This window comes from Ranitomeya variabilis, chromosome 4 (genome assembly GCF_051348905.1).
Source record: "Ranitomeya variabilis isolate aRanVar5 chromosome 4, aRanVar5.hap1, whole genome shotgun sequence".
Lineage (NCBI taxonomy): Eukaryota > Metazoa > Chordata > Amphibia > Anura > Dendrobatidae > Ranitomeya > Ranitomeya variabilis.
The window spans coordinates 772,387,330-772,411,484 of record NC_135235.1 but is presented as its reverse complement, the minus strand read 5'-3'; the positions used below and the strand labels follow the sequence as shown (position 1 = coordinate 772,411,484).

At 44.8% G+C, this 24,155-nt stretch overlaps 2 protein-coding genes across 2 annotated transcripts in view; one reads left to right on the top strand and one right to left on the bottom strand.

Moving 5' to 3' along the window:
* Nucleotides 1-24,155, top strand: part of LOC143766955 (oocyte zinc finger protein XlCOF8.4-like) — a 1,046,781-nt gene that overhangs the window by 558,381 nt on the left and 464,245 nt on the right. The gene's annotated exons all lie outside the window — the stretch shown is intronic.
* The window catches only part of LOC143766946 (uncharacterized), a 94,822-nt gene continuing 78,345 nt past the window's right edge, over nucleotides 7,679-24,155 (bottom strand). Inside the window, exon 7 of the mRNA XM_077254963.1 lies at nucleotides 7,679-10,797. Within this exon, the coding sequence (XP_077111078.1) occupies nucleotides 9,440-10,797 (1,358 nt within the window). The 3' untranslated portion in view covers nucleotides 7,679-9,439. The remainder of the gene's footprint in view (nucleotides 10,798-24,155) is intronic.

Here is a 24,155-nt window from a genome sequence, read left to right as displayed (position 1 = left end):
TAAAAAATAAATGATATAAATGAGGCATTGCTGTAATCGTACTGACCCGAAGAATAAAACTGCTTTATCCATTTTACCAAACGCGAAACGGTACAAACGCCTCCCCTAAAAGAAATTCATGAATAGCTGGTTTTTGGTCATTCTGCCTCACAAAAATCGGAATAAAAAGCGATCAAAAAATGTCACGTGCCCGAAAATGTTACAAATAAAAACGTCAACTCGTCCCGCAAAAAACAAGACCTCACATGACTCTGTGGACCAAAATATGGAAAAATCATAGCTCTCAAAATGTGGTAACGCAAAAAATATTTTTTGCAATAAAAGCGTCTTTCAGTGTGTGACGGCTGCCAATCATAAAAATCCGCTAAAAAACCCGCTATAAAAGTAAATCAAACCCCCCTTCATCACCCGCTTAGTTAGCGAAAAATTAAAAAAATGTATTTATTTCCATTTTCCCATTAGGGTTAGGGCTAGGGTTAGGGTTTCTCGTCCGACTACATGCACCACCGACCCCATTCCCTCACACCTCCTCCAGTCTCTCTCTCCAGTCGTCACAACTCACCTAACTGCAATCTTTAATCTCTCCCTCTCCTCTGGCATTTTCCCCTCCTCCTTCAAACACTCTATCATTACTCCATTACTAAAAAAACCCCACCCTTGACCCATCATGTGCAAACAACTACAGACCGGTCTCCAATCTACCCTTCATCTCAAAACTCCTGGAGCGCCTAGTCTACTCCCGCCTTACCCGTTACCTCTCCACTCATTCCCTCCTAGACCCTTCACAGTCCGGGTTCCGCCCCCTACATTCAACAGAAACTGCACTCATCAAGGTGACCAATGACCTTCTGACAGCAAAATGTAACGGTGACCACTCTCTGCTCATTCTCCTCGATCTTTCTGCAGCTTTCGACACTGTTGACCACCCTCTCCTACTCTCTAGGCTCCAGTCACTAGGCATTAAGAACACTGCTCTCTCCTGGTTCTCTTCCTATCTTTCTGAACGCTCCTTCAGTGTTCTGTTCTCCGGCTCCACTTCATCTCCTCTTCCTCTCACTGTCGGGGTACCTCAGGGCTCAGTCCTTGGCCCCCTTCTCTTCTCCCTCTACACGGCCCCAATTGGACAGACCATCAGCAGATTTGGCTTTCAGTACCATCTTTATGCTGATGACACACAACTATACACATCAGCCCCTGACCTTACCCCCGCTGTACTACAGAACGCCACTGACTGTCTGTCTGCAGTCTCTAACATCATGTCCGCTCTCTATCTGAAGCTCAACCTCTCCAAAACTGAACTTCTTCTGCTCCCGCCTTCTACTAACCTCCCTAAATCTGACATTTCCCTCTCCGTGGGTGGCACCATAATAACACCCCGGCAGCAGGCACGCTGTCTGGGTGTCATGTTTGACTCCGATCTCTCCTTCACCTCCCTCATACAATCTCTTGCCCGCTCGTGCCGCTTACACCTAAAGAACATCTCTAGAATCCGCCCTTTTCTCACCATGGAGACAACAAAAACTCTCACTGTCGCCCTAATCCACTCCCGTCTGGACTACTGTAACTCTCTTTTAATTGGCCTCCCCCTCACGCGACTTTCCCCTCTCCAGTCTATCCTTAATGCAGCAGCCAGGGTCGTCCATCTGGCTAATCGTTACTCGGACGTGTCCGCTCTTCGCCAGTCATTACACTGGCTGCCCATTCATTACAGGATACAATTCAAAGTACTTGTTCTCACCCACAAAGCTCTCCACAGTGCGGCACCCCCTTACATCTCCTCCCTCATTTCTGTCTATCGGCCTAACCGACCTCTGCGCTCTGCAAACGACTTTCGACTAACCTCTGCACTAATCCGTACCTCCCACTCCCGACTCCAAGACTTCTCCCGTGCTGCGCCAATCCTCTGGAATGCTCTACCCCAAGATATTAGGACCATCCACAACTTGCATAGCTTTAGGCGCTCACTCAAAACTCATTTGTTCAGAGCGGCCTATCGCGTTCCCTAATCAGTCATTTTATGTTTGTGTGTGTGTGTGTAGCCCATTCACTATCTCACCTACCCCCCACCCCCTGAAGATGGCTGGACCATCATTGTAAATACATCATTGTAAATACACACCTGTACTTTGTATCTCCCCACCTCATTGTAGATTGTAAGCTCTCACGAGCAGGGTCGTCTTATTTTGCTTTATTGCTGTATTGTTAACATTGTTACCTATGACTGTTGTGTTTGAAACTGTTAAACTGTAAAGCGCTGCGGAATATGTTGGCGCTATATAAATAAAGATTATTATTATTATTATTATTATTATTAGGGTTAGGGCAAGGGTTAGGGCTAGGGTTGGGGCTAGGGTTAAGGCTACAGTTAGGGTTGGGTCTAAAGTTAGGGTTAGGGTTGGGGCTAAAGTTGGGGTTAGAGTTTGGATTACATTTACGGTTGGGAATAGGGTTGGGATTAGGGGTGTGTCAGGGTTAGGGGAGTGGTTAGGGTTACCTTTGGGATTAGGGTTAGGGATGTGTTTGGATTAGGGTTTCAGTTATATTTGGGGGGGTTTCACTGTTTAGGCACATCAGGGGCTCTAAAACGCGACATGGCGTCTGATCTCAATTTCAGCCAATTCTGCATTGAAAAAGTAAGTAAAAAGTAAAACAGTGCTCCTTCCCTTCCGAGCTCTCCTGTGCAACCAAACAGGGGTTTACCACAACATATGGGGTATGAGCATACTCAGGACACATTGGACAACTTTTCGGGTCCAATTTCTCCTGTTACCCTTGGGAAAATACAAAACTGGAAGCTAAAACATAATTTTTGTGGAAAAAAAAAAGATTTTTTATTTTCACGGCTCTGCGTTATGAACTGGCGTTATGAACTGTAGTTAAACACTTGGGGGTTCAAAGTTCTCACAACACATCTATATAAGTTCCTTGGGGGGTCTAGTTTCCAACATGGGGTCACTTGTGGGGGGTTTCTACTGTTTAGGTACATTAGGGGCTCTGCAAACGCAATGTGACGCCTGCAGACCAATCCATCTAAGTCTGCATTCCAAATGACGCTCCTTCCCTTCCGAGCTCTGCCATGCGCTCTAATGGTGGTTCCCCCCACATATGGGGTATCAGCGTATTCAGGACAAATTGGACAACAACTTTTGGGGTCTAATTTCAACTGTTACCCTTGGCAAAATACAAAACTGGGGGCTAAAAAATAATTTTTGTGGAAAAAATTTTTTTTTATTTTCACGGCTCTGCGTTATGAACTGTAGTGAAACTCTTGGGGGTTGAAAGCTCTAACAACACATCTAGATGAGTTCCTTAGGGGGTCTACTTTCCAAAATGGTGTCACTGGTGGGGGGTTTCAATGTTTAGGCACATCAGTGGCTCTCCAAACGCAACATGGCGTCCCATCTCAATTCCTGTCAATTTTGCATTGAAAAGTCAAACGGCGCTCCTTCCCTTCCGAGCTCTACCATGCGCCCAAACAGTGGTTTACCCCCACATATGGGGTATCAGCGTACTCAGGACAAATTGTACAACAACTTTTGAGGTCCAATTTCTTCTCTTACCATTGGGAAATAAAAAATTGGGGGCGAAAAGTTCATTTTTGTGAAAAAATATGATTTTTTATTTTTACGGCTCTGCATTATAAACCTCTGTGAATCACTTGGTCGGTCAAAGTGCTCACCACACATCTAGATAAGTTCCTTAGGGGGTCTACTTTCCAAAATGGTGTCACTTGTGGGGGGTTTTAATGTCTCGGCACATCAGAGGCTCTCCAAACGCAACATGGCGTCCCATCTCAATTCCAGTCAATTTTGCATTGAAAAGTTAAATGGCGCTCCTTCGCTTCCGAGCTCTACCATGCGCCCAAGCAGTGGTTTACCCCCACATATGGGGTATCCGCGTACTCAGGACAAATTGTACAACAACTTTTTTGTCCATTTTCTCCTGTTACCCTTGGTAAAATAAAACCAATTGGAGCTGAATAAATTTTTTTGTGAAAAAAAGTTAAATGTTCATTTTTATTTAAACATTCCAAAAATTCCTGTGAAACACCTGAAGGGTTAATAAACTTCTTGAATGTGGTTTTGAGCACCTTGAGGGGTGCAGTTTTTAGAATGGTGTCACACTTGGGTATTTTCTATCATATAGACCCCTCAAAATGACTTCAAATGTGATGTGGTCCCTAAAAAAAAATGGTGTTGTAAAAATGAGAAATTTCTGGTCAACTTTTAACCCTTATAACTCCCTAACAAAAAAAAATTTGATTCCAAAATTGTGCTGATGAAAAGTAGACATGTGGGAAATGTTACTTATTAAGTATTTTGCGTGACATATCTCTGTGATTTAAGGGCATAAAAAATTCAAAATTGGAAAATTGCAAAATTTTCGCCAAATTTCCGTTTTTTTCACAAATAAATGCAAGTTATATCGAATAATTTTTACCACTAACATGAAGTACAATATCTTACGAGAAAACTGTCAGAATCGCCAAGATCCGTTGAAGCGTTCCAGAGTTATAACCTCATAAAGGGACAGTGGTCAGAATTGTAAAAATTGGCCCGGTCATTAACGTGCAAACCACCCTTGGGGGTGAAGGGGTTAATGATCTGATGATTGCATAAATTCTTTGAGATATTATGAAAAGGAATAATACGATGGCAGCCTTTTTCTTTTCTATCTCTATTACTATGGAGATGGGCGATAACATACAGAGGAGCGGTCTCCTGTTAGTAATGTAATGTGCCTGTGCAGTATGGCGTTGTTCTTCTGAGTAACGTTATGTGCATACATGGGTCTGCGGTGTATCCTGGGTGGTCAGGTGACTGGTGACACCATCTTGTGACGTGGGCGCCGTGTGATCGCTGGATGGGACTCGTTCTGGATGTGTGGCGGTGCCTCTTTCGGGGGTTATGCGTCCCTGCGCTCTGGCTGGGACTCTCTGGTGTATTACGTGGCCTGGCTGTGAGTCACACACCAGTGATGCCGCTGTGTGACGTGTGCTCAGCTCAGCCGCCGGATTATATTAGCACACACAGGATTGGTGTAGGAATGCCGACTCGGGCTATAATGTGAGAGGATCATGGATTGGTGATCCTCCCGGTTTAGACACTTTCTGGCGTCTTTTTTTAAAGAGAATTTGATTGGGGTATTCTGAGGTTTTCTTTTGCATTAATTCAAATCCCTGAGGTAGGATGTTATGTTGGTTACTATAGAGATGGGGAAGCTTTATTTTCATTTGGTGATGTTTAGATGAACACTTTTTGTATATATATTGTTTGTATGTATTTATTGATTACGCACATTTCGATGTTGTATATTGTAATAGATATGGAACCTCTGTAGCTCTGATGTTTGTTATTTATATTTATTATTGATATCTTGTATGAGTAGGCTGTGACCTAAAGGTGATTGATGCTTGCTGTAGCTCCACAATATATAAAGCCAGCCCTTTCCACCACTGTGTATACTTGACAAAGATCTACTTTTGTTCGAAACGTTGTACTTTTTCTATGATGGATATGATGGAATAAAGTCTTTTTTTTCTACTACTACACCTGGATGTGGCACTGTTCATTCATCTTCTGATTGCTAGATTTTCTCCAAGATGGTTCCTTGGATCTGTAACGAGCGCCCCAATAAAGTGAGTGCTGTCAGCTTTTTCTATATGGGTGCACATTACAGAGTCTCACCCTTCCACTGACTCGCTGGGATAATAGCAGCTGTGATTACAGATCTTCCAGTGCCACTACCTCACCTGTGGCACACACATGGAGTGGAGGTAATGACAAGCGTAGGATGATGACAGTGCATACAAGGCCAGTTGATCCGAGGATCACAACCTGGTTTCATATTTCAGGGTCGGTTACTCCACCTGTGGCACAAACACAGAGAGGAGGTAACAACAAGTGTAGGAAGATGACAGTCCATTGAGTCCATACAAGGTACAAGGCCAGTTAATCTGAGAATCACATCCTGGTTTCTCCAACCGTATCCATGGTTCAGTGATGGTCAATGGAGCAGATCTGTATTCTTCCAACTGAGGAAGAAAACCCCTAGGTTGTTTCCTATAGAATGACAGATCTGTGTCCCTCGTAATGGAGCCATGATGTAAAATCGCTGCTGTCCTGTCTCTGGTCCTTTTGACATGTATTGATGTCTTGGCAGAATCTCTCTGGCTGTTTCTTTCTCTGAGTCTGTTTATACAGAGGCATGTAACCTATTTTTAGACTTAACAAGTGTCCCTCATTCAGTATTTACATAAAGGGTAAGAATGGAGATGAGATCAAGTAGCATTACTTAATTTTTAAACTATTTGCATAGTTTTTCCCTCTGTGCTTTAGAAGTCAACGAACAGGCTGAACAACACAATGCATAATTAGCATATCAGCAAACATCACTAGTGATCAAGGATAAATGCACAATAAAAGTCAATATTCCAGGCTTAAACAAACAAAAGTGTGTTTTCTTGACCAACCAGAAATCAACGCTAAAATTTTAAAACCAACATACAGATAACATTTTATTATTCTTCGTTTGCTAAAAATAGTAATCTGGTTAATTAAGATACAATCCTGTATGTCTTCATAATGCCAAAAGTAAAAAAAAAAAAAGTTTTTAAAAATATTAAAAATATATAAAAGTTCAAATTACCCCCTTTCGCCCATTCAAAACAATAAAAAAATCAAACATACACATACCATATATACTACAGTGTCAAGGATCCCTACTCCATGGTGTCACTTATTCGTCACGTTCCCACTCTCACACGTGACTTGGGGTTGTGTTATGATCTGGTGGCCTAGGAGCAGCATGAGGCGTCCTCTGGGGAAGGTGGTACCTGTACTGACCGCAGACCCTGAACTTAACACCGCAACTAGAAGTAGCCGTGGAATGTACCTATCACTGCCTAGACATCTCGTCACAGCCGGAGGACTAAATACCCCTAAAGATAGAAACGGGAAAACTATCTTGCCTCAGAGAAAATCCCCAAAGGATAGACAGCCCCACACAAATATTGACTGTGAGAGGAGAGGGAAATAACATACGCAGACTGAAAACAGGATTTAGCAAAGGAGGCCAATTCTAGCTAAATAGAAAGGACAGGACAGAGTACTGTGCGGTCAGTATTAAAACTAGAAAATATCCACCGCAGAAAATTACCAAACTCCACATCTAACTAAAGATATGGAGGGGTAAATCTGCATCCCCAGAGATACCAGCTTGGCTGAATAAATCCTTACACAGACAAAGCTGGACAAGAAAAAACATAGAAATGCACTGAACTATTAAGCCCACAGCATGTGGACTGCAAAAGCAAAGTCAGAACTTATCTTGGTTGATTTGGACAGCAGGAGAAACCAGGCAGAGATGTGAATCCTCCAGAAACAATGGACAACTGGCACTAACTAAAGAATCCAGCAAGACTAAATAGCCCAGTAAGAATTGCACTAAGTGGACACACCTGATAAATGCTGTGATCCAAAGACAGCAGCAGTACCACTTATAACCACCGGAGGGAGCCCAAGAACAGAATTCACAACAGGGTTGTGCCTGCAAGGGTTAATCTATCTCCCCACTCTCAGTCCAGCATTCAACCTCTGTCCTATGCTGTAATGGGAGCATAAATCACAGACCGACCCAGGCCACACACCCACTTATGAACGCTGCCACCACTCATCGAATACACGGGCGATGAGTCCCAGAAATAATAATAATACTAATAAAAATATATGTCTATCACTCATAAGGCTATGGATTCTTTTAGAACATTCAAGGTTCAACTTGTTAAAGTTTTATACTTTAATAACAAAAGGTTCAATGCTTACAATAAGAAAAAGGTATACAAATATGATAATAAAAAGACATACAACTTATGCAAAACAGTATCAAAATAAAGAGTTGAAACTTACAGAAATTATCTAACTGGTAGTTGCTTCTGCTCCCTGAGGGTAGGAAGAATGTAGATTGGATCACATCAGCTTCTCAGGCTGCCCCCATCATGTGAACACAATTCTCTGTCTGCAGCCTAAATTTATAACTTTGGTCTGAGGTCAGGTTTCTAGACCGGCCCCTAAGGTTAATATCATAATTGCGGGCTGTTTGATTGGCCACGGCCGCTCTACTAATGAATATATTATTTTCTCTTTTGAGACACTTGTGGAAAGGTTCTCAGGAATAGATCACCTCAGGCTGCATTTAGCATCTCCCCTCCAAGACCTAAGGGTACTGTCACACAGTGCAATTTTGATCGCTACGACGGCACGATTCGTGACGTTCTAGCGATATTGTTACGATATCGCTGTGTCTGACACGCAGCAGCGATCAGGGACCCTGCTGAGAATCGTACGTCGTAGCAGATCGTTTGAAACTTTCTTTCATCGCTGGATCTCCCGCTGTCATCGCTGGATCGTTGTGTGTGACAGCGATCCAGCGATGCGTTCCCTGGTAACCAGGGTAAACATCGGGTTACTAAGCGCAGGGCCGCGCTTAGTAACCCGATGTTTACCGTGGTTACCAGCGTAAAAGTAAAAAAACAAACCGTGAGTAAACAAATCTTATTTCTGGTTAAAACATTTCTCACATTCTGAACAGGAAAAAGGCTTCTCCCCTGTGTGAGTTCTTTGATGACTAACAAGAGGTGATTTTGTCACAAAACATTTCTCACATTCTCAACAGGAAAGAGGCTTCTCCCCTGCATGAGTTCTATGATGAGTAAACAAATCTGATTTCTGGTTAAAACATTTCCCACATTCTGAACATGAAAAAGGCTTCTCTCCTGTGTGAGTTATTTGGTGTCTAACAAGATTCCCTTTGAGGGTACACATTTCACCACATACAGTATAAGCCGACCCGAGTATAAGGAAAAAGGCTTCTCCCCTGTGTGTGTTCTTTGATGACTAACAAGATGTGATTTCTTCACAAAACATTTCTCACATTGTGAACAGGAAAAAGGCTTCTCCCCTGTATGAGTTCTGTGGTGAGTAAACAAATCTTATTTCTGGTTAAAACATTTCCCACATTCTGAACATGAAAAAGGCTTCTCTCCCGTGTGAGTTATTTGGTGTCTAATAAGATTGCATTTGAGGGTAAAACATTTTCCACATTCTGAACAGGAAAAAGGCTTCTCCCCTGTATGAGTTCTGTGATAACTAACAAGATCTGATTTCTTCACAAAACATTTCTCACATTCTGAACAGGAAAAAGGCTTCTCCCCTGTATGAGTTCTGTGATAACTAACAAGATCTGATTTCTTCACAAAACATTTCTCACATTCTGAACAGGAAAAAGGCTTCTCCCCTGTATGAGTTCTGTGATAACTAACAAGATCTGATTTATTCACAAAACATTTCTCACATTCTGAACAGGAAAAAGGATTCTCCCCTGTGTGAGTTCTTTGATGACTAACAAGAGGTGATTTTGTCACAAAACATTTCTCACATTCTCAACAGGAAAAAGGCTTCTCCCCTGTATGAGTTCTTTGATGACTAACAAGATGTGATTTCTTCACAAAATATTTCTCACATTCTGAACATGAAAAAGGCTTCTCTCCTGTGTGAGTTATTTGGTGTCTAACAAGATTCCCTTTGAGGGTAAAACATTTTCCACATTCTGAACAGGAAAAAGGCTTCTCCCCTGTATGAGTTCTTTGATGACTTACAAGATCTGATTTCTTCACAAAACATTTCTCACATTCTGAACAGGAAAAGGGCTTCTCCCCTGTATGAGTTCTTTGATGATTAACAAGATCTGATTTCCTCACAAAACATTTCTCACATTCTGAACAGGAAAAAGGCTTCTCCCCTTTATGAGTTCTCTGGTGAGTAAACAAATGTGATTTCTGTTTAAAACATTTCCCACATTCTGAACAGGAAAAAGGCTTCTCCCCTGTGTGAGTTCTTTGATGACTAACAAGATGTGATTTCATCACAAAACATTTCTCACATTCTGAACAGGAAAAAGGCTTCTCCCCTGTATGATTTCTTTGATGACTCACAAGTTCTGATTTCTTCACAAAACATTTCTCACATTCTGAACAGGAAAAAGGCTTGTCTCCTGCGTGAGTTATTTGGTGTCTAACAAGATTCCCCTTGAGGGTAAAACATTTCCCACATTCTGAACATGAAAAAGGCTTCTCCCCTGTGTGAGTTCTCCGGTGAGTAACAAGATGCCATACCTGGTTAAAACATTTCCCACATTCTGAACAGGAAAAAGGCTTCTCCCCTGTATGAGTTCTTTGATGACTAACAAGATGTGATTTCTTCACAAAACATTTCTCACATTCTGAACAGGAAAAAGGTTTCTCCCCTGTGTGAGTTCTCTGGTGAGTAACAAAAAGCCATTCATGGTTAAAACATTTCCCACATTCTGAACTGGAAAAAGGCTTCTCCCCTTTGTGGGTTCTTTGATGAATAAGAAGAGCTGATTTCCAGTTAAAACATTTTCCACATTCTGAACAGGAAAAAGGTGTCTCCCCTGTGTGAGTTCTATAGTGAGTAAGAAAATGTGATTTCTTGTTAAAACGTTTCCCACATTCTGAACAGGAAAATGACTTCTTTGCTTTAGGAGCAGTTTGTGTTTTAATGCCTCTTTTGTGACTTTGATTTTCTTTAGAAGTCAGTAATGAATCAGAAGATGGGACCTGTTTCATAGGATCAGATGACAAATTTTTGCTGTGTATGGATGATGATATATCTGGAGTAATGGCATTCACTTCAGTTGTATCTTGTACGATCTCAAGATCATCAGATTTAAAAATTGAAGATGTCAGCTGTCCCTCTGATCTCCTAGTACAGTCATCTGCTAAGAAAAAAAAAACAATTATTATTTTTTAATAAAATATCCTTGAGTTTTATATTCTTGAACATTTCTACTTAAACTGTCCATAAAAATGGCAAGCTATGTAAAAAAAAAACTTTCATTACACTATGTAACAACTTTTTTTCCTGAGTAGAAAATGTGTTTTCCTAACCCTTTATGCCTAAAACAAAAAGAAAATAGTTGTTGCTCTACCAAAACTTTGCTTCTGTGATCAGGAATATGAAATTTTGAAATTGTTCTGTTTTCGGTAAAAATCTCGATTCATATTCAATACTGAGTAGTAGTGATGAGCGAGTGTACTCATTGCTCAGGTTTTCCCAAGCAGGCTTGGGTGATCTCCGAGTATTTATGACTGCTCGGAGATTTAGTTTTCATCGCTGCAGCTGAATGATTTACAGCTACTAGCCTGCTTGATTACATGTGGGGATTCCCTAGCAACCAGGCTACCCCCAGATGTACTCAACCTGGCTAATAGCTGTAAATCATCCAGCTGCCGCAATGAAAATTTCTCTGAGCAGTCATAAATACTCGGAGGTCACCAGCACGTGCTTGGGAAAACCCGAGCAACGAGTACACTCGCTCATCACTACTGAGTAGTCTTCTAGAATATTCTTCAACTGCTAGAATTGTGCAAAAGTTTCTACAATTTACCAGAATTATCGAGAAGTTTCTAGAAACTTTTAGAACTTTCTAGAACATTCTCGGACTATTCAATAATAGTCATACAAATATAAAAGCACAGGTGACTCGAACCAACATTTTGGTTTACGTTATTGCTGAGTAAGAGAATAATGAATCGTAGTTAAAGAGCAATTATTTTTTTTAGATGGCATCAAGAGGTTGTTTGCACCCAGCAGATGCATTTTGCTATGTGTGTGGACAATTTATTAAGACAAGAGCGAGAAAGTATTCCATGAAAGCATGTCGTAAGATGTGCGAGGCCTACAAGGCATATTTCGGCATGCCTGTTGGGGATCAAGACAATGCATGTAGAGTAGCTGCGGACACACCGTCACGTGTTTCTCAACGCAAGCAATGAATAGCCAGGCCTTTCCCCGGGAAGGAACAATCACGGGAAGGGCAGGATCCGATAAAGGAAAACATCCAATAAAGGAAAACCACCTATGCCAAGCATGGTATCCATCCACAGACAGCTGTTTCGGGGTTTTTCCCCCTCATCAGTGTGGAGTAGGAAACTGGCTATTATGAGCAGTGCCTAGTAAAAGGCTGTGAAGGTACAGATGATTGACCTCAGGAAGACCAAAGCATCCAACACCGCGGAGACACCATCACGTGTTTCTCAACGCAGTGATCCAGAACACTGCCCCAATATGCAAATGCATGTAGAGTAGCTGCGGAGACACCATCACGTGTTTCTCAACGCAAGCAATGAATAGCCAGGCCTTTCCCCGGGAATTAACAGCCACGGGAAGGGCAGCATCCGATAAAGGAAAACATCCAATAAAGGAAAACCACCTATGCCAAGCATGGTATCCATCCACAGACAGCTGTTTCGGGGTTTTTGCCCCTCATCAGTGTGGAGTAGGAAACTGGCCATTAGGAGCAGTGCCTAGTAAAAGGCTGTGAAGGTACAGATGATTGACCTCGAGGAGACCAAAGCATCCAACACCGCAGAGACACCATCACGTGTTTCTCAACGCAGTGATCCAGAACACTGCTCCAATAAGCAAATGCGTGTAGAGTAGCTGCGGAGACACCATCAAGTGTTTCTCAACGCAAGCAATGAATAGCCAGGCCTTTCCCCAGGAAGGAACAACCACGGGAAGGGCAGCATTTGATAAAGGAAAACATCCAATAAAGGAAAACCACCTATGCCAAGCATGGTATCCATCCACAGACAGCTGTTTGGGTGTTTTTGCCCCTCATCAGTGTGGAGTAGGAAACTGGCTATTAGGAGCAGTGCCTAGTAAAAGGCTGTGAAGGTACAGATGATTGACCTCGAGGAGACCAAAGCATCCAACACCGCAGAGACACCATCAAGTGTTTCTCAACACAGTGATCCAGAACACTGCCCCAATATGCAAATGCATGTAGAGTAGCTGCGGAGACACCATCACGTGTTTCTCAACGCAAGCAATGAATAGCCAGGCCTTTCCCCGGGAAGGAAAAACCACGGGAAGGGCAGCATCCGATAAAGGAAAACATCCAATAAAGGAAAACCACCTATGCCATGCATGGTATCTATCCACAGACAGCTGTTTGGGTGTTTTTGCCCCTCATCAGTGTGGAGTAGGAAACTGGTTGTTCCTTCCCGGTGAAAGGCCTGGCTATTCATTGCTTGCATTGAGAAACACGTGATGGTGTCTCCGCAGCTACTCTACATGCATTTGCATATTGGGGCAGTGTTCTGGATCACTGCGTTGAGAAACACGTGATGGTGTATCCGCGGTGTTGAACGCTTTGGTCTCCCCGAGGTCAATCATCTGTACCTTCACAGCCCTTTACTAGGCACTGCTCCTAATAGCCAGTTTCCTACTCCACACTGATGAGGGGCAAAAACCCCGAAACAGCTGTCTGTGGATGGATACCATGCTTGGCATAGGTGGTTTTCCTTTATTGGATGTTTTCCTTTATCGGATGCTGCCCTTCCCGTGGCTGTTCCTTCCCGGGGAAAGGCCTGGCTATTCATTGCTTGCGTTGAGAAACACATGATGGTGTCTCCGCAGCTACTCTACATGCATTTGCATATTGGGGCAGTGTTCTGGATCACTGCGTTGAGAAACACGTGATGGTGTCTCCGGGGTGTTGGATGCTTTGGTCTCCCCGAGGTCAATCATCTGTACCTTCACAGCCTTTTACTAGGCACTGCTCCTAATAGCCAGTTTCCTACTCCACACTGATGAGGGGCAAAAACCCCGAAACAGCTGTCTGTGGATTGATACCATGCTTGGCATAGGTGGTTTTCCTTGATTGGATGTTTTCCTTTATCGGATGCTGCCCTTCCCGTGGTTGTTCCTTCCCGGGGAAAGGCCTGGCTATTCATTGCTTGCATTGAGAAACATGTGATGGTGTCTCCGCAGCTACTCTACATGCATTTGCATATTGGGGCAGTGTTCTGGATCACTGCGTTGAGAAACACGTGATTGTGTCTCCGCGGTGTTGGATGCTTTGGTCTCCCTGAGGTCAATCATCTGTACCTTCACAGGGATCAAGACAAGTCCTGGGCACCTCATTTCACATGCAAATATTGCAAGAAAACTCTTGAAGGTAAGGTGAACAATTGCTGCTCATTTTGATGGCAGTGCTTTATTTTGTAGAATTTCAATGATTTAGATCTAGTAGTTTAAGGAGATGCAATTGATAAAATATTCACATATGTCAATGCACTATAGTAAAATATGTATTAAGTAATGTGTAAAATTTCATGCTTTTCAATTTATAGAATTAATTATATCGGCTATGTGTGGTGCAGTGACCCATGTTACAACCAGGGGCGCTGTATGTGCTACTCAGGATATGCATGGTGGCGTATCTGTAATGATGATAATGAAACAGCGTCCAACACGATTGTAAATGGCCGGTATGTGTCGCAGAGGGAGTCTGCGCTGTAAGTCTGTAGTATTGTTGTTCTGGGACCTGTAGTGCCACAAGTATTTGTATTTTTTATAGAGGGAGGCTTGCAGGGCTAGTTTGAGAGCTGGGTGGGCAGAACTAGTCACACACACCTCCCACCTATGGGATTGGTTATAACTATGTAATGTGACCAGAGTGTGGGTCACATAGTTCAGAGTGTGAGTTCCTGTATAGCCTGTGTGTTGGAATGTCCTGGGATGGACTGGATTCCTGGAAGCACATGGTGAGACCATGGACTGAAGGCCTGTGTGTTGGAAGTGCTTGGGACTGGACTTCCTAAAAAGTGCACGGAGAGGCCGTATCTGCAGAGCCTGGGACGGCTACTGTGTTGGGGAAGCTACAGTTCCTACTGTGGGTCTGGACTATCTGAGGTGCCCTGGTCACAAGGATGGTGACCCCAGTGAGGCAGCTTTCCCCTGGGAACCAGCACTGACAGGAGTCCGTGTGTGGAGCCGGAACTCCTGTAAGGTAACTCCAGATAAAGGGGGTTATAGGCAGAGATGACATTTAATAAACCGGATAAATGTTTATGTGGAGAAACTGTGCTTGAGTGCTTTAATCCCGTGCCAAGCGAGTGTCCCCCAACTCACTCAGGTAGCGCTATCTCACATTTGGTGGAGAATGCAGGTAATGGTTCAGAAACACGTGTCAGGTGTTTGCTGAAACTCAGCGGGGTTGTGAAGTTTTCTGTGGATCGGCAGGTCCACGAAGCTTGCAAGCATCTGGCTGTAACTCGGCGGGGTTATGAAGAGTTGCTGTGGATCGGCAGGTCCACGAAGTCTGCTGTGCGTAGCCTTGTGGAGAGGAGCTGCAGTTGCAGCAAGAAGTTCTGCAGCAGAAGGAGCTGCAGTTGCAGCAGCAGCGGCTTGTGAGCAGCACCCAGAGGTGCTGGCGGCTTGTAACTGCAGCAGGAGCTGTGGTAGCGCCAGCAGGAGCTGGTGAGGTGTCATAAAAACATTGTTGGTCCAGATCTTGCAAACTCTTAAAGGTCCAGTGCAAGTGCAGAGACATAAGTGTACTGTGCAAACTGGTGCCTGAGTACCCTGGGGTGTACCCCAGGGATGGGGTAGTGTCCCTAATAGGGTGCGGTAACCCAAACAGGGATGGTTGCCAAAAAGGGTGAAGTCCCAAAACGGGCGGTAACCCAAAAGGGAATAGTTGCCCAAAAAGGGGTGGAGTCCCAAAAGGGGTAGTGACCCTAAAAGGGGCAGAGTCCCAAAAGGAGCGGTAACCCAAATAGCGGTGGTGGTAAAAAAGAGGCGGCAGAGAATGCACCATTGGACTGCAGCCAGGAACAACGTAGTTCATGCTATGTAGGTCCATGCTCTGTTGTGGATTGCTTGACCAGTAAGGAGTCCCGAGAAGCGGTAGTTACCCAAAAAGGGTCAGAGTCTCCCAAAATTAAAGGGGTGGTACAGTCGAACTGTTGCCAAGGACAATGATACTATGCATGTCCAAACTGCCATAAGAACTACCCTCCTGGCCAGAGGCTACGTGGGTGTGTTCTTGAGTTAGACACAGAGGTAGAGGATGTACTGTATGTGGTCTGGTCAATTCGGGGAGCTTGGTGACCCTGGTAAAGTCTGCAGAGGATCAATTTGTAAGGTCAGAAAAGATCGAAGTCGCTTGCATCCATGGGGACTCTAATTGTATTCAGTGGCCTGGGTGCTCCTTGAGATGGTCAGGGGCTATACAAATCTCGAGGCCGCCATAGTCTCAAACCTACCCTGTCCGGTGAGAGTAGGCCATGACTAAGTTGTTCTCAGTCTTATGGGAGGAGGGCGTTCCTCTACAGAAGGAGGATGGAAGTCTCTATACTATTGTGGGGGCATACATTAAGACAGTAATACCACCCAAAATTGATGGGTCAGACATCGGGTTGACCAGTGGGAAGGGTGCGTCTGCACAACTTACCTGACATGATGTCTCCTGATGTGTATCCCAAGAGGACTGTTAGTTCTGTGGTAAATAAAACCTATGGAGCTTACACCCAGTTAGAAAGCAACTGGAGGGTTCACCTGTTGTGAATTCCGTTCTCGGACTCCCTCCTGTGGTCATGAATGGTACTTTGGTGAGTTCTGTCCCTGGACTCCCTCTGGTGGTTTTGAGTGGAACTGCTGGTTTTTGAGCTTGGCTTCTCAGCTGCCCTCGTTTATTCTATGCTGGCTTCCCTATTTAACTCCACTCAGATCGTTACCTCATGCCAGCTGTCAATGTTCAGTATTGGTTCAGATCTCTCTTGGACTTCCCTGATGACCTGTCTACTCCAGCAGAAGCTAAGTCCCTGCTAGTTTATTTGTTGCTCAATGCTTTGGATTATATTTCTTAGTATATGATAAGTTCTAGTCCAGCTTGCTATCATGCTATTTTCTTGCTAGCTGGAAGCTCTGGGGGTGCAGAGTTGCAGCCTCACACCGTGAGTCGGTGTGAAGATCTTTTTGCACACTGCGTGGTTTTTTGTAGTATTTTTTACTGACCGCACAGTTCCCTTACCTATCCTCTGACTATTTAGTAAGATTGGGCCTCCTTTGCTAAAACCTGTTTAATTTCTATGTTTGTGTTTTCCTCTTAACTCACCGTCAATATTTGTGGGGGGCTGCCTTTTACTTTGGGGAATTTCTCTGAGGCAAGGTAAGGCTTTATTTCTACCTTTAGGGGTAGCTAGTTCTTAGGCTGTGAAGAGGCGTCCAGGGAGAGTTAGGAACGCTCCACGGCTATATCTAGTGTGTGTGATAGGATCAGTATTGCGGTCAGTAAAGTTCCCACTTCCCCAGAGCTTGTCCTAAATTTCTGGTTTACCCATCAGGTCATTCCGGGTGCTCCTAACCACCAGGTCCATAACAGTACAGCTGGCCTACAAAGTGTTAATGCATCTCAAAAGAGGGATAAGAGAAGTTCTGAGCTCATTTTTTTTTCTCTGCAGTGTGTTTTGTCTTTCTTTTCCCCTTAACCTCTGGGTGGTTCAGGACTCAGGTGCAGATATGGATATTCAAGGTCTGTCCTCTTGTCTGGATCAACTTACTGCAAGGGTACAAAGCATTCAAGATTATGTAGTTCAGAATCCTATGTTAGAGCCTAGAAATCCAGTTCCTGATTTATTTTCTGGGGATAGATCTAAGTTTCTGAATTTCAAAAATAATTGCAGACTGTTTCTTGCTCTGAAACCCCGCTCCTCTGGTGACCCTATTCAACAAGTTAAAATTATTATTTCTTTGTTACGTGGCGACCCTCAAGACTGGGCATTCTCCCTTGCGCCAGGAGATCCTGCATTGCTAAATGTAGATGCGTTTTTTCTGGCGCTTGGATTGCTTTATGACGAGCCGAATTCAGTGGATCAGGCAGAGAAAATCTTGCTGGCTCTGTCTCAGGGTCAGGATGAAGCGGAGGTATACTGTCAGAAGTTTAGAAAGTGGTCTGTGCTCACTCAATGGAATGAGTGTGCCCTGGCAGCGATTTTCAGAAAGGGTCTTTCTGAAGCCCTTAAGGATGTTATGGTGGGGTTCCCCACGCCTGCTGGTCTGAATGAATCAATGTCCTTGGCCATTCAGATTGATCGGCGTTTGCGGGAGCGCAAACTTGTGCACCATTTGGCAGTGTCCTCTGAGCAGAGGCCTGAGCTTATGCAATGTGATAGGACTTTGACCAGAACTGAATGGCAAAATCACAGATGTCAGAATGGGTTGTGTTTTTACTGTGGTGACTCCACTCATGCTATCTCTGATTGTCCTAAGCGCACTAAGAGGTTCGCTAGGTCTGTCACCATTAGTACTGTACAGCCTAAATTTCTCTTGTCTGTTACTTTGATTTGCTCTTTGTCATCCTACTCTGTTATGGCATTTGTAGATTCGGGCGCTGCCCTGAATTTGATGGATTTGGAGTTTGCCAGGCGCTGTGGTTTTTTCTTGGAGCCTTTGCAGTTCCCTATTCCACTAAGGGGAATTGATGCTACGCCATTGGCCAAGAATAAGCCTCAGTACTGGACTCAATTGACCATGTGCATGACTCATGCACATCGGGAGGACATATTCGCCCGTCTTCGTCACCGTTGGGAGCAGGGTTCTTTTTTGTGGCCAAGAAGGATGGTTCTCTGAGACCCTGTATAGATTACCGCCTTCTTAATAAAATCACGGTCAAATTTCAGTACCCTTTGCCTCTGCTGTCTGATCTGTTTGCTCGGATTAAGGGGGCTAGTTGGTTCACCAAGATAGATCTTCGAGGGGCGTATAATCTTGTGCGTATAAAACAGGGCGATGAATGGAAAACAGCATTTAATACACCCGAAGGCCATTTTGAGTACCTGGTGATGCCATTTGGGCTTTCTAATGCTCCTTCTGTGTTTCAGTCCTTTATGCACGACATCTTCCGAGAGTATCTGGACAGATTCATGATTGTGTACTTGGATGATATTTTGGTCTTTTCGGATGATTGGGAGTCTCATGTGAAGCAGGTCAGGATGGTATTCCAGGTCCTTCGTGCTAATGCCTTGTTTGTGAAGGGGTCTAAATGTCTCTTCGGAGTTCAGAAGGTTTCCTTTCTGGGTTTCATTTTTTCCCCTTCTACTATCGAGATGGACCCTGTTAAAGTTCAGGCCATTTATGATTGGACTCAACCTACATCTGTGAAGAGTCTTCAGAAATTCCTGGGCTTTGCTAATTTTTACCGTCGCTTCATCGCTAATTTTTCTAGTGTGGTTAAGCCTTTGACTGATTTGACCAAAAAAGGTGCTGATGTGGTGAATTGGTCCTCTGCGGCCGTTGAGGCTTTTCAAGAGCTGAAACGTCGTTTTTCTTCGGCCCCTGTGTTGCGTCAGCCAGATGTTTCGGTCCCTTTTCAGGTCGATGCGTCTGAGATTGGAGCAGGGGCGATTTTGTCTCAAAGAAGCTCTGATGGCTCTGTGATGAAGCCATGTGCCTTCTTTTCTAGAAAGTTTTCGCCTGCTGAGCGTATTTATGATGTTGGCAATCGGGAGTTGTTGGCTATGAAATGGGCATTTGAGGAGTGGCGACATTGGCTTGAGGGAGCCAAACATCGCGTGGTGGTCTTGACGGATCACAAGAATCTGACTTATCTTGAATCTGCCAAGCGGTTAAATCCTAGACAGGCTCGATGGTCGCTGTTTTTCTCCCATTTCGATTTTGTGGTCTCTTACCTTCCAGGCTCTAAGAATGTGAAGGCCGATGCCCTTTCTAGGAGTTTTGTGCCTGATTCTCCGGGAGTACCTGAGCCGGTTGGTATCCTCAGAGAGGGGGTGATTCTGTCTGCCATCTCCCCTGATTTGCGGCGGGTGCTGCAGGAGTTTCAGGCCGATAGACCTGACCGTTGTCCACCGGAGAGACTGTTTGTCCCTGATAGATGGACCAGTAGAGTTATTTCCAAGGTTCATTGTTCGGTGTTGGCTAGTCATCCTGGGATTTTTGGTACCAGAGATTTGGTGGCTAGGTCCTTTTATGCAGTCCTGTGGGACTTGTGCTTGGGCTAAGCCTTGCTGTTCTCGTGCCAGTGGGTTGCTTTTGCCTTTGCCTGTCCCGAAGAGGCCCTGGACGCATATTTCCATGGATTTTATTTCGGATCTTCCGGTCTCTCAGCGGATGTCTGTCATCTGGTTGGTCTGTGATCGCTTTTCTAAGATGGTCCATTTGGTACCCTTGCCTAAAATGCCTTCCTCCTCTGATTTGGTTCCGTTATTTTTTCAGAATGTGGTTCCTTTGCATGGCATTCCGGAGAACATTGTGTCGGACAGAGGTTCCCAGTTTGTTTCAAGGTTTTGGCGGTCCTTCTGTGCTAAGATGGGCATTGATTTGTCTTTTTCTTCGGCTTTCCATCCTCAGACAAATGGCCAAACCGAACGAACCAATCAGACCTTGGAAACCTATCTGAGATGTTTTGTTTCTGCTGATCAGGATGATTGGGTGACCTTCTTGCCATTGGCTGAGTTCGCCCTCAATAATCGGGCTAGTTCGGCTACTTTGGTTTCGCCCTTCTTTTGTAATTCTGGTTTTCATCCTCGTTTCTCTTCAGGGCAGGTTGAGCCTTCTGACTGTCCTGGTGTGGATTCTGTGGTGGACAGGTTGCAGCAAATTTGGAACCACGTAGTGGACAATTTGACATTGTCCCAGGAGAAGGCTCAACGTTTTGCTAACCGCCGTTGCTGTGTTGGTCCCCGACTTCGTGTTGGGGATTTGGTTTGGTTGTCTTCTCGTTATGTTCCTATGAAGGTTTCTTCTCCTAAGTTTAAGCCTCGTTTCATTGGTCCTTATAAGATTTCTGAAATCCTCAATCCTGTGTCATTTCGTTTGGACCTTCCAGCTTCTTTTGCCATCCATAATGTGTTCCATAGGTCGTTGCTGCGGAGGTATTTGGCGCCTATGGTTCCTTCCGTTGACCCTCCTGCTCCGGTGTTGGTCGAGGGAGAGTTGGAGTATGTGGTGGAGAAGATCTTGGATTCTCGTATTTCGAGACGGAAACTTCAGTACCTGGTTAAATGGAAAGGCTATGGTCAGGAGGATAATTCCTGGGTTGTTGCCTCTGATGTCCATGCTGCCGATTTGGTTCATGCCTTTCATTTGGCTCGTCCTGATCGGCCTGGGGGCTCTGGTGAGGGTTCGGTGACCCCTCCTCAAGGGGGGGGTACTGTTGTGAATTCCGTTCTCGGACTCCCTCCTGTGGTCATGAATGGTGTTATGACCCCAATGGCAGAGGGTCTCAGAAGTAGTACCAAGTCTGCAAACACAAAAAGCTAGCTCATAGGGAGTGGTAACTAGGCTGACCGTATACCTGATCCTAACACCACAAATAATAGCAGCCGGGGAACGTACCTACGTTGGTTCTAGACGTCTCGCGCCAGCCGGAGAACTAACTAACCCTAGAAGGGAAAAGATAGACCTTTCTTGCCTCCAGAGAAAAGACCCCAAAAGTTGGATACAAGCCCCCAACAAATAATAACGGTGAGGTAAGAAGAAAAGACAAACGTAAGAATGAACTAGGTATTTAGCAAAGAGAGGCCCACTGACTAATAGCAGAATATAGTAAGATGTCTTATACGGTCAGCAAAAAAACCCTAACAAAATTTCCACGCTGGATATTCAAGAACCCCCGAACCGTCTAACGGCCCGGGGGGAGAATACCAGCCCCCTAGAGCTTCCAGCAATATCAGGAATCACATTTAGTACAAGCTGGACAAAAATCTAAGCAATGCAAATAGCCAAAAAACAAGAAAGCAGGACTTAGCTTAGTTTTGCAAGAACCAGGACAGCAGACTGGAGTAACAGAAAGGATCTGATTACAACGATGCCAGGCACCAGACTGAAAGTCCAGGAAGCTTACATAGCAACACCCCTGAACTAACGAGCCAGGTGGAACCCAAGCTGAGGAAAGAAACTCAAGATGTCATGTCGCTAGTGACCACAAGAGGGAGCCAAATAATCCAATTCACAACAGTACCCCCCACCTTAAGGAGGGGTCACCGAACCCTCACCAAGACCACCAGGACGATCAGGATGAGCAGCGTGAAAGGCACGAACCAAATCGGCCGCATGAACATCAGAGGCGACCACCCAGGAATTATCCTCCTGACCAAAGCCCTTCCACTTGACCAGATACTGAAGCCTCCGTCTGGAGAGACGAGAATCCAAGATCTTCTCCACCACGTACTCCAACTCGCCCTCAACCAACACCGGAGCAGGAGGCTCAACAGAAGGAACCACAGGCACAACGTAGCGCCGCAACAAAGACCTATGGAACACGTTGTGAATGGCAAACGACACCGGAAGATCCAAGCGAAAGGACACTGCATTAAGGATTTCCAAAATCTTATAGGGACCGATGAAACGAGGCTTAAATTTAGGAGAGGAGACCTTCATAGGAACAAACCGAGAAGACAGCCACACCAAATCCCCAACACGAAGTCGGGGACCCACACCGCGGCGGCGGTTGGCAAAACGCTGCGCCTTCTCCTGTGACAACTTCAAGTTGTCCACCACATGATTAAAGATCCGCTGCAACCTATCCACCACAGAATCCACCCCAGGACAGTCAGAGGGCTCAACATGTCCCGAGGAAAAACGAGGATGAAAGCCAGAGTTGCAGAAAAATGGCGAAACCAAAGTAGCGGAACTAGCCCGATTATTAAGGGCAAACTCAGCCAATGGCAAGAAGGTCACCCAATCATCCTGATCTGCAGAAACAAAACACCTCAAATAAGCCTCCAGAGTCTGATTTGTTCGCTCCGTTTGCCCATTAGTCTGAGGATGAAAGGCAGACGAAAACGACAAATCAATGCCCATCCTAGCACAAAAGGATCGCCAGAACCTGGAAACAAACTGGGTTCCTCTGTCAGACTCGACATTCTCAGGAATGCCGTGCAAACGAACCACATTCTGAAAGAACAAAGGAACCAGATCGGAAGAGGAAGGCAGCTTAGGCAAGGACACCAAATGGACCATTTTGGAAAAGCGATCACATACCACCCAGATGACAGACATGCCCTGAGACACCGGAAGATCTGAAATGAAATCCATGGAAATGTGTGTCCAAGGCCTCTTCGGGACAGGCAAGGGCAAGAGCAACCCGCTGGCACGAGAACAGCAAGGCTTAGCCCGAGCACAAGTCCCACAGGACTGCACAAATGACCGCACATCCCGTGACAAGGAAGGCCACCAAAAGGACCTAGCCACCAAATCTCTGGTGCCAAAAATTCCCGGATGCCCTGCCAACACCGAGGAATGAACCTCGGAAATGACTCTGCTGGTCCACTTATCAGGAACAAACAGTCTGTCAGGTGGACAAGAGTCAGGTCTACCAGCCTGAAATCTCTGCAACACACGTCGCAAATCCGGAGAAATGGCTGACAAGATTACTCCCTCTTTAAGAATACCAACTGGTTCTGCGACTCCAGGAGAGTCAGGCACAAAGCTCCTTGAAAGAGCATCAGCCTTCACATTCTTTGAACCTGGTAAATACGAGACCACGAAGTCAAAATGGGAGAAAAACAAAGACCAACGGGCCTGTCTAGGATTAAGGCGTTTAGCAGACTCGAGATACATCAGATTTTTGTGATCAGTCAAGACCACCACACGATGCTTAGCACCCTCGAGCCAATGACGCCACTCCTCAAATGCCCACTTCATGGCCAACAACTCTCGATTGCCAACATCATAATTCCGCTCAGCAGGCGAAAACTTCCTAGAGAAAAAAGCACATGGTCTCATTACAGAGCTACCAGGGCCTCTCTGCGACAAAACAGCCCCTGCCCCGATCTCAGAAGCATCCACTTCAACCTGAAAGGGAAGTGAAACATCAGGCTGGCACAAAACAGGCGCCGAAGTAAACCGGCGCTTCAGCTCTTGGAAAGCTTCCACGGCTGCAGGAGCCCAGTTATCAACATCAGAACCTTTCTTGGTCATATCCGTCAAAGGTTTAACAACGCTAGAAAAGTTAGCGATAAAATGACGGTAGAAGTTAGCAAAACCCAAGAACTTCTGAAGACTCTTAACTGACGTGGGTTGAGTCCAATCATGAATAGCTCGGACCTTGACTGGGTCCATCTCCACCGCAGAAGGGGAAAAAATAAAACCCAAAAAGGGAACCTTCTGTACTCCAAAGAGACACTTTGAGCCCTTAACAAACAAAGCATTTTCACGCAAAACCTGAAACACCATCCTGACCTGCTTTACATGGGAGTCCCAATCATCAGAAAAAAACAGAATATCGTCCAGATAAACAATCACAAATTTATCCAAATACTTCCG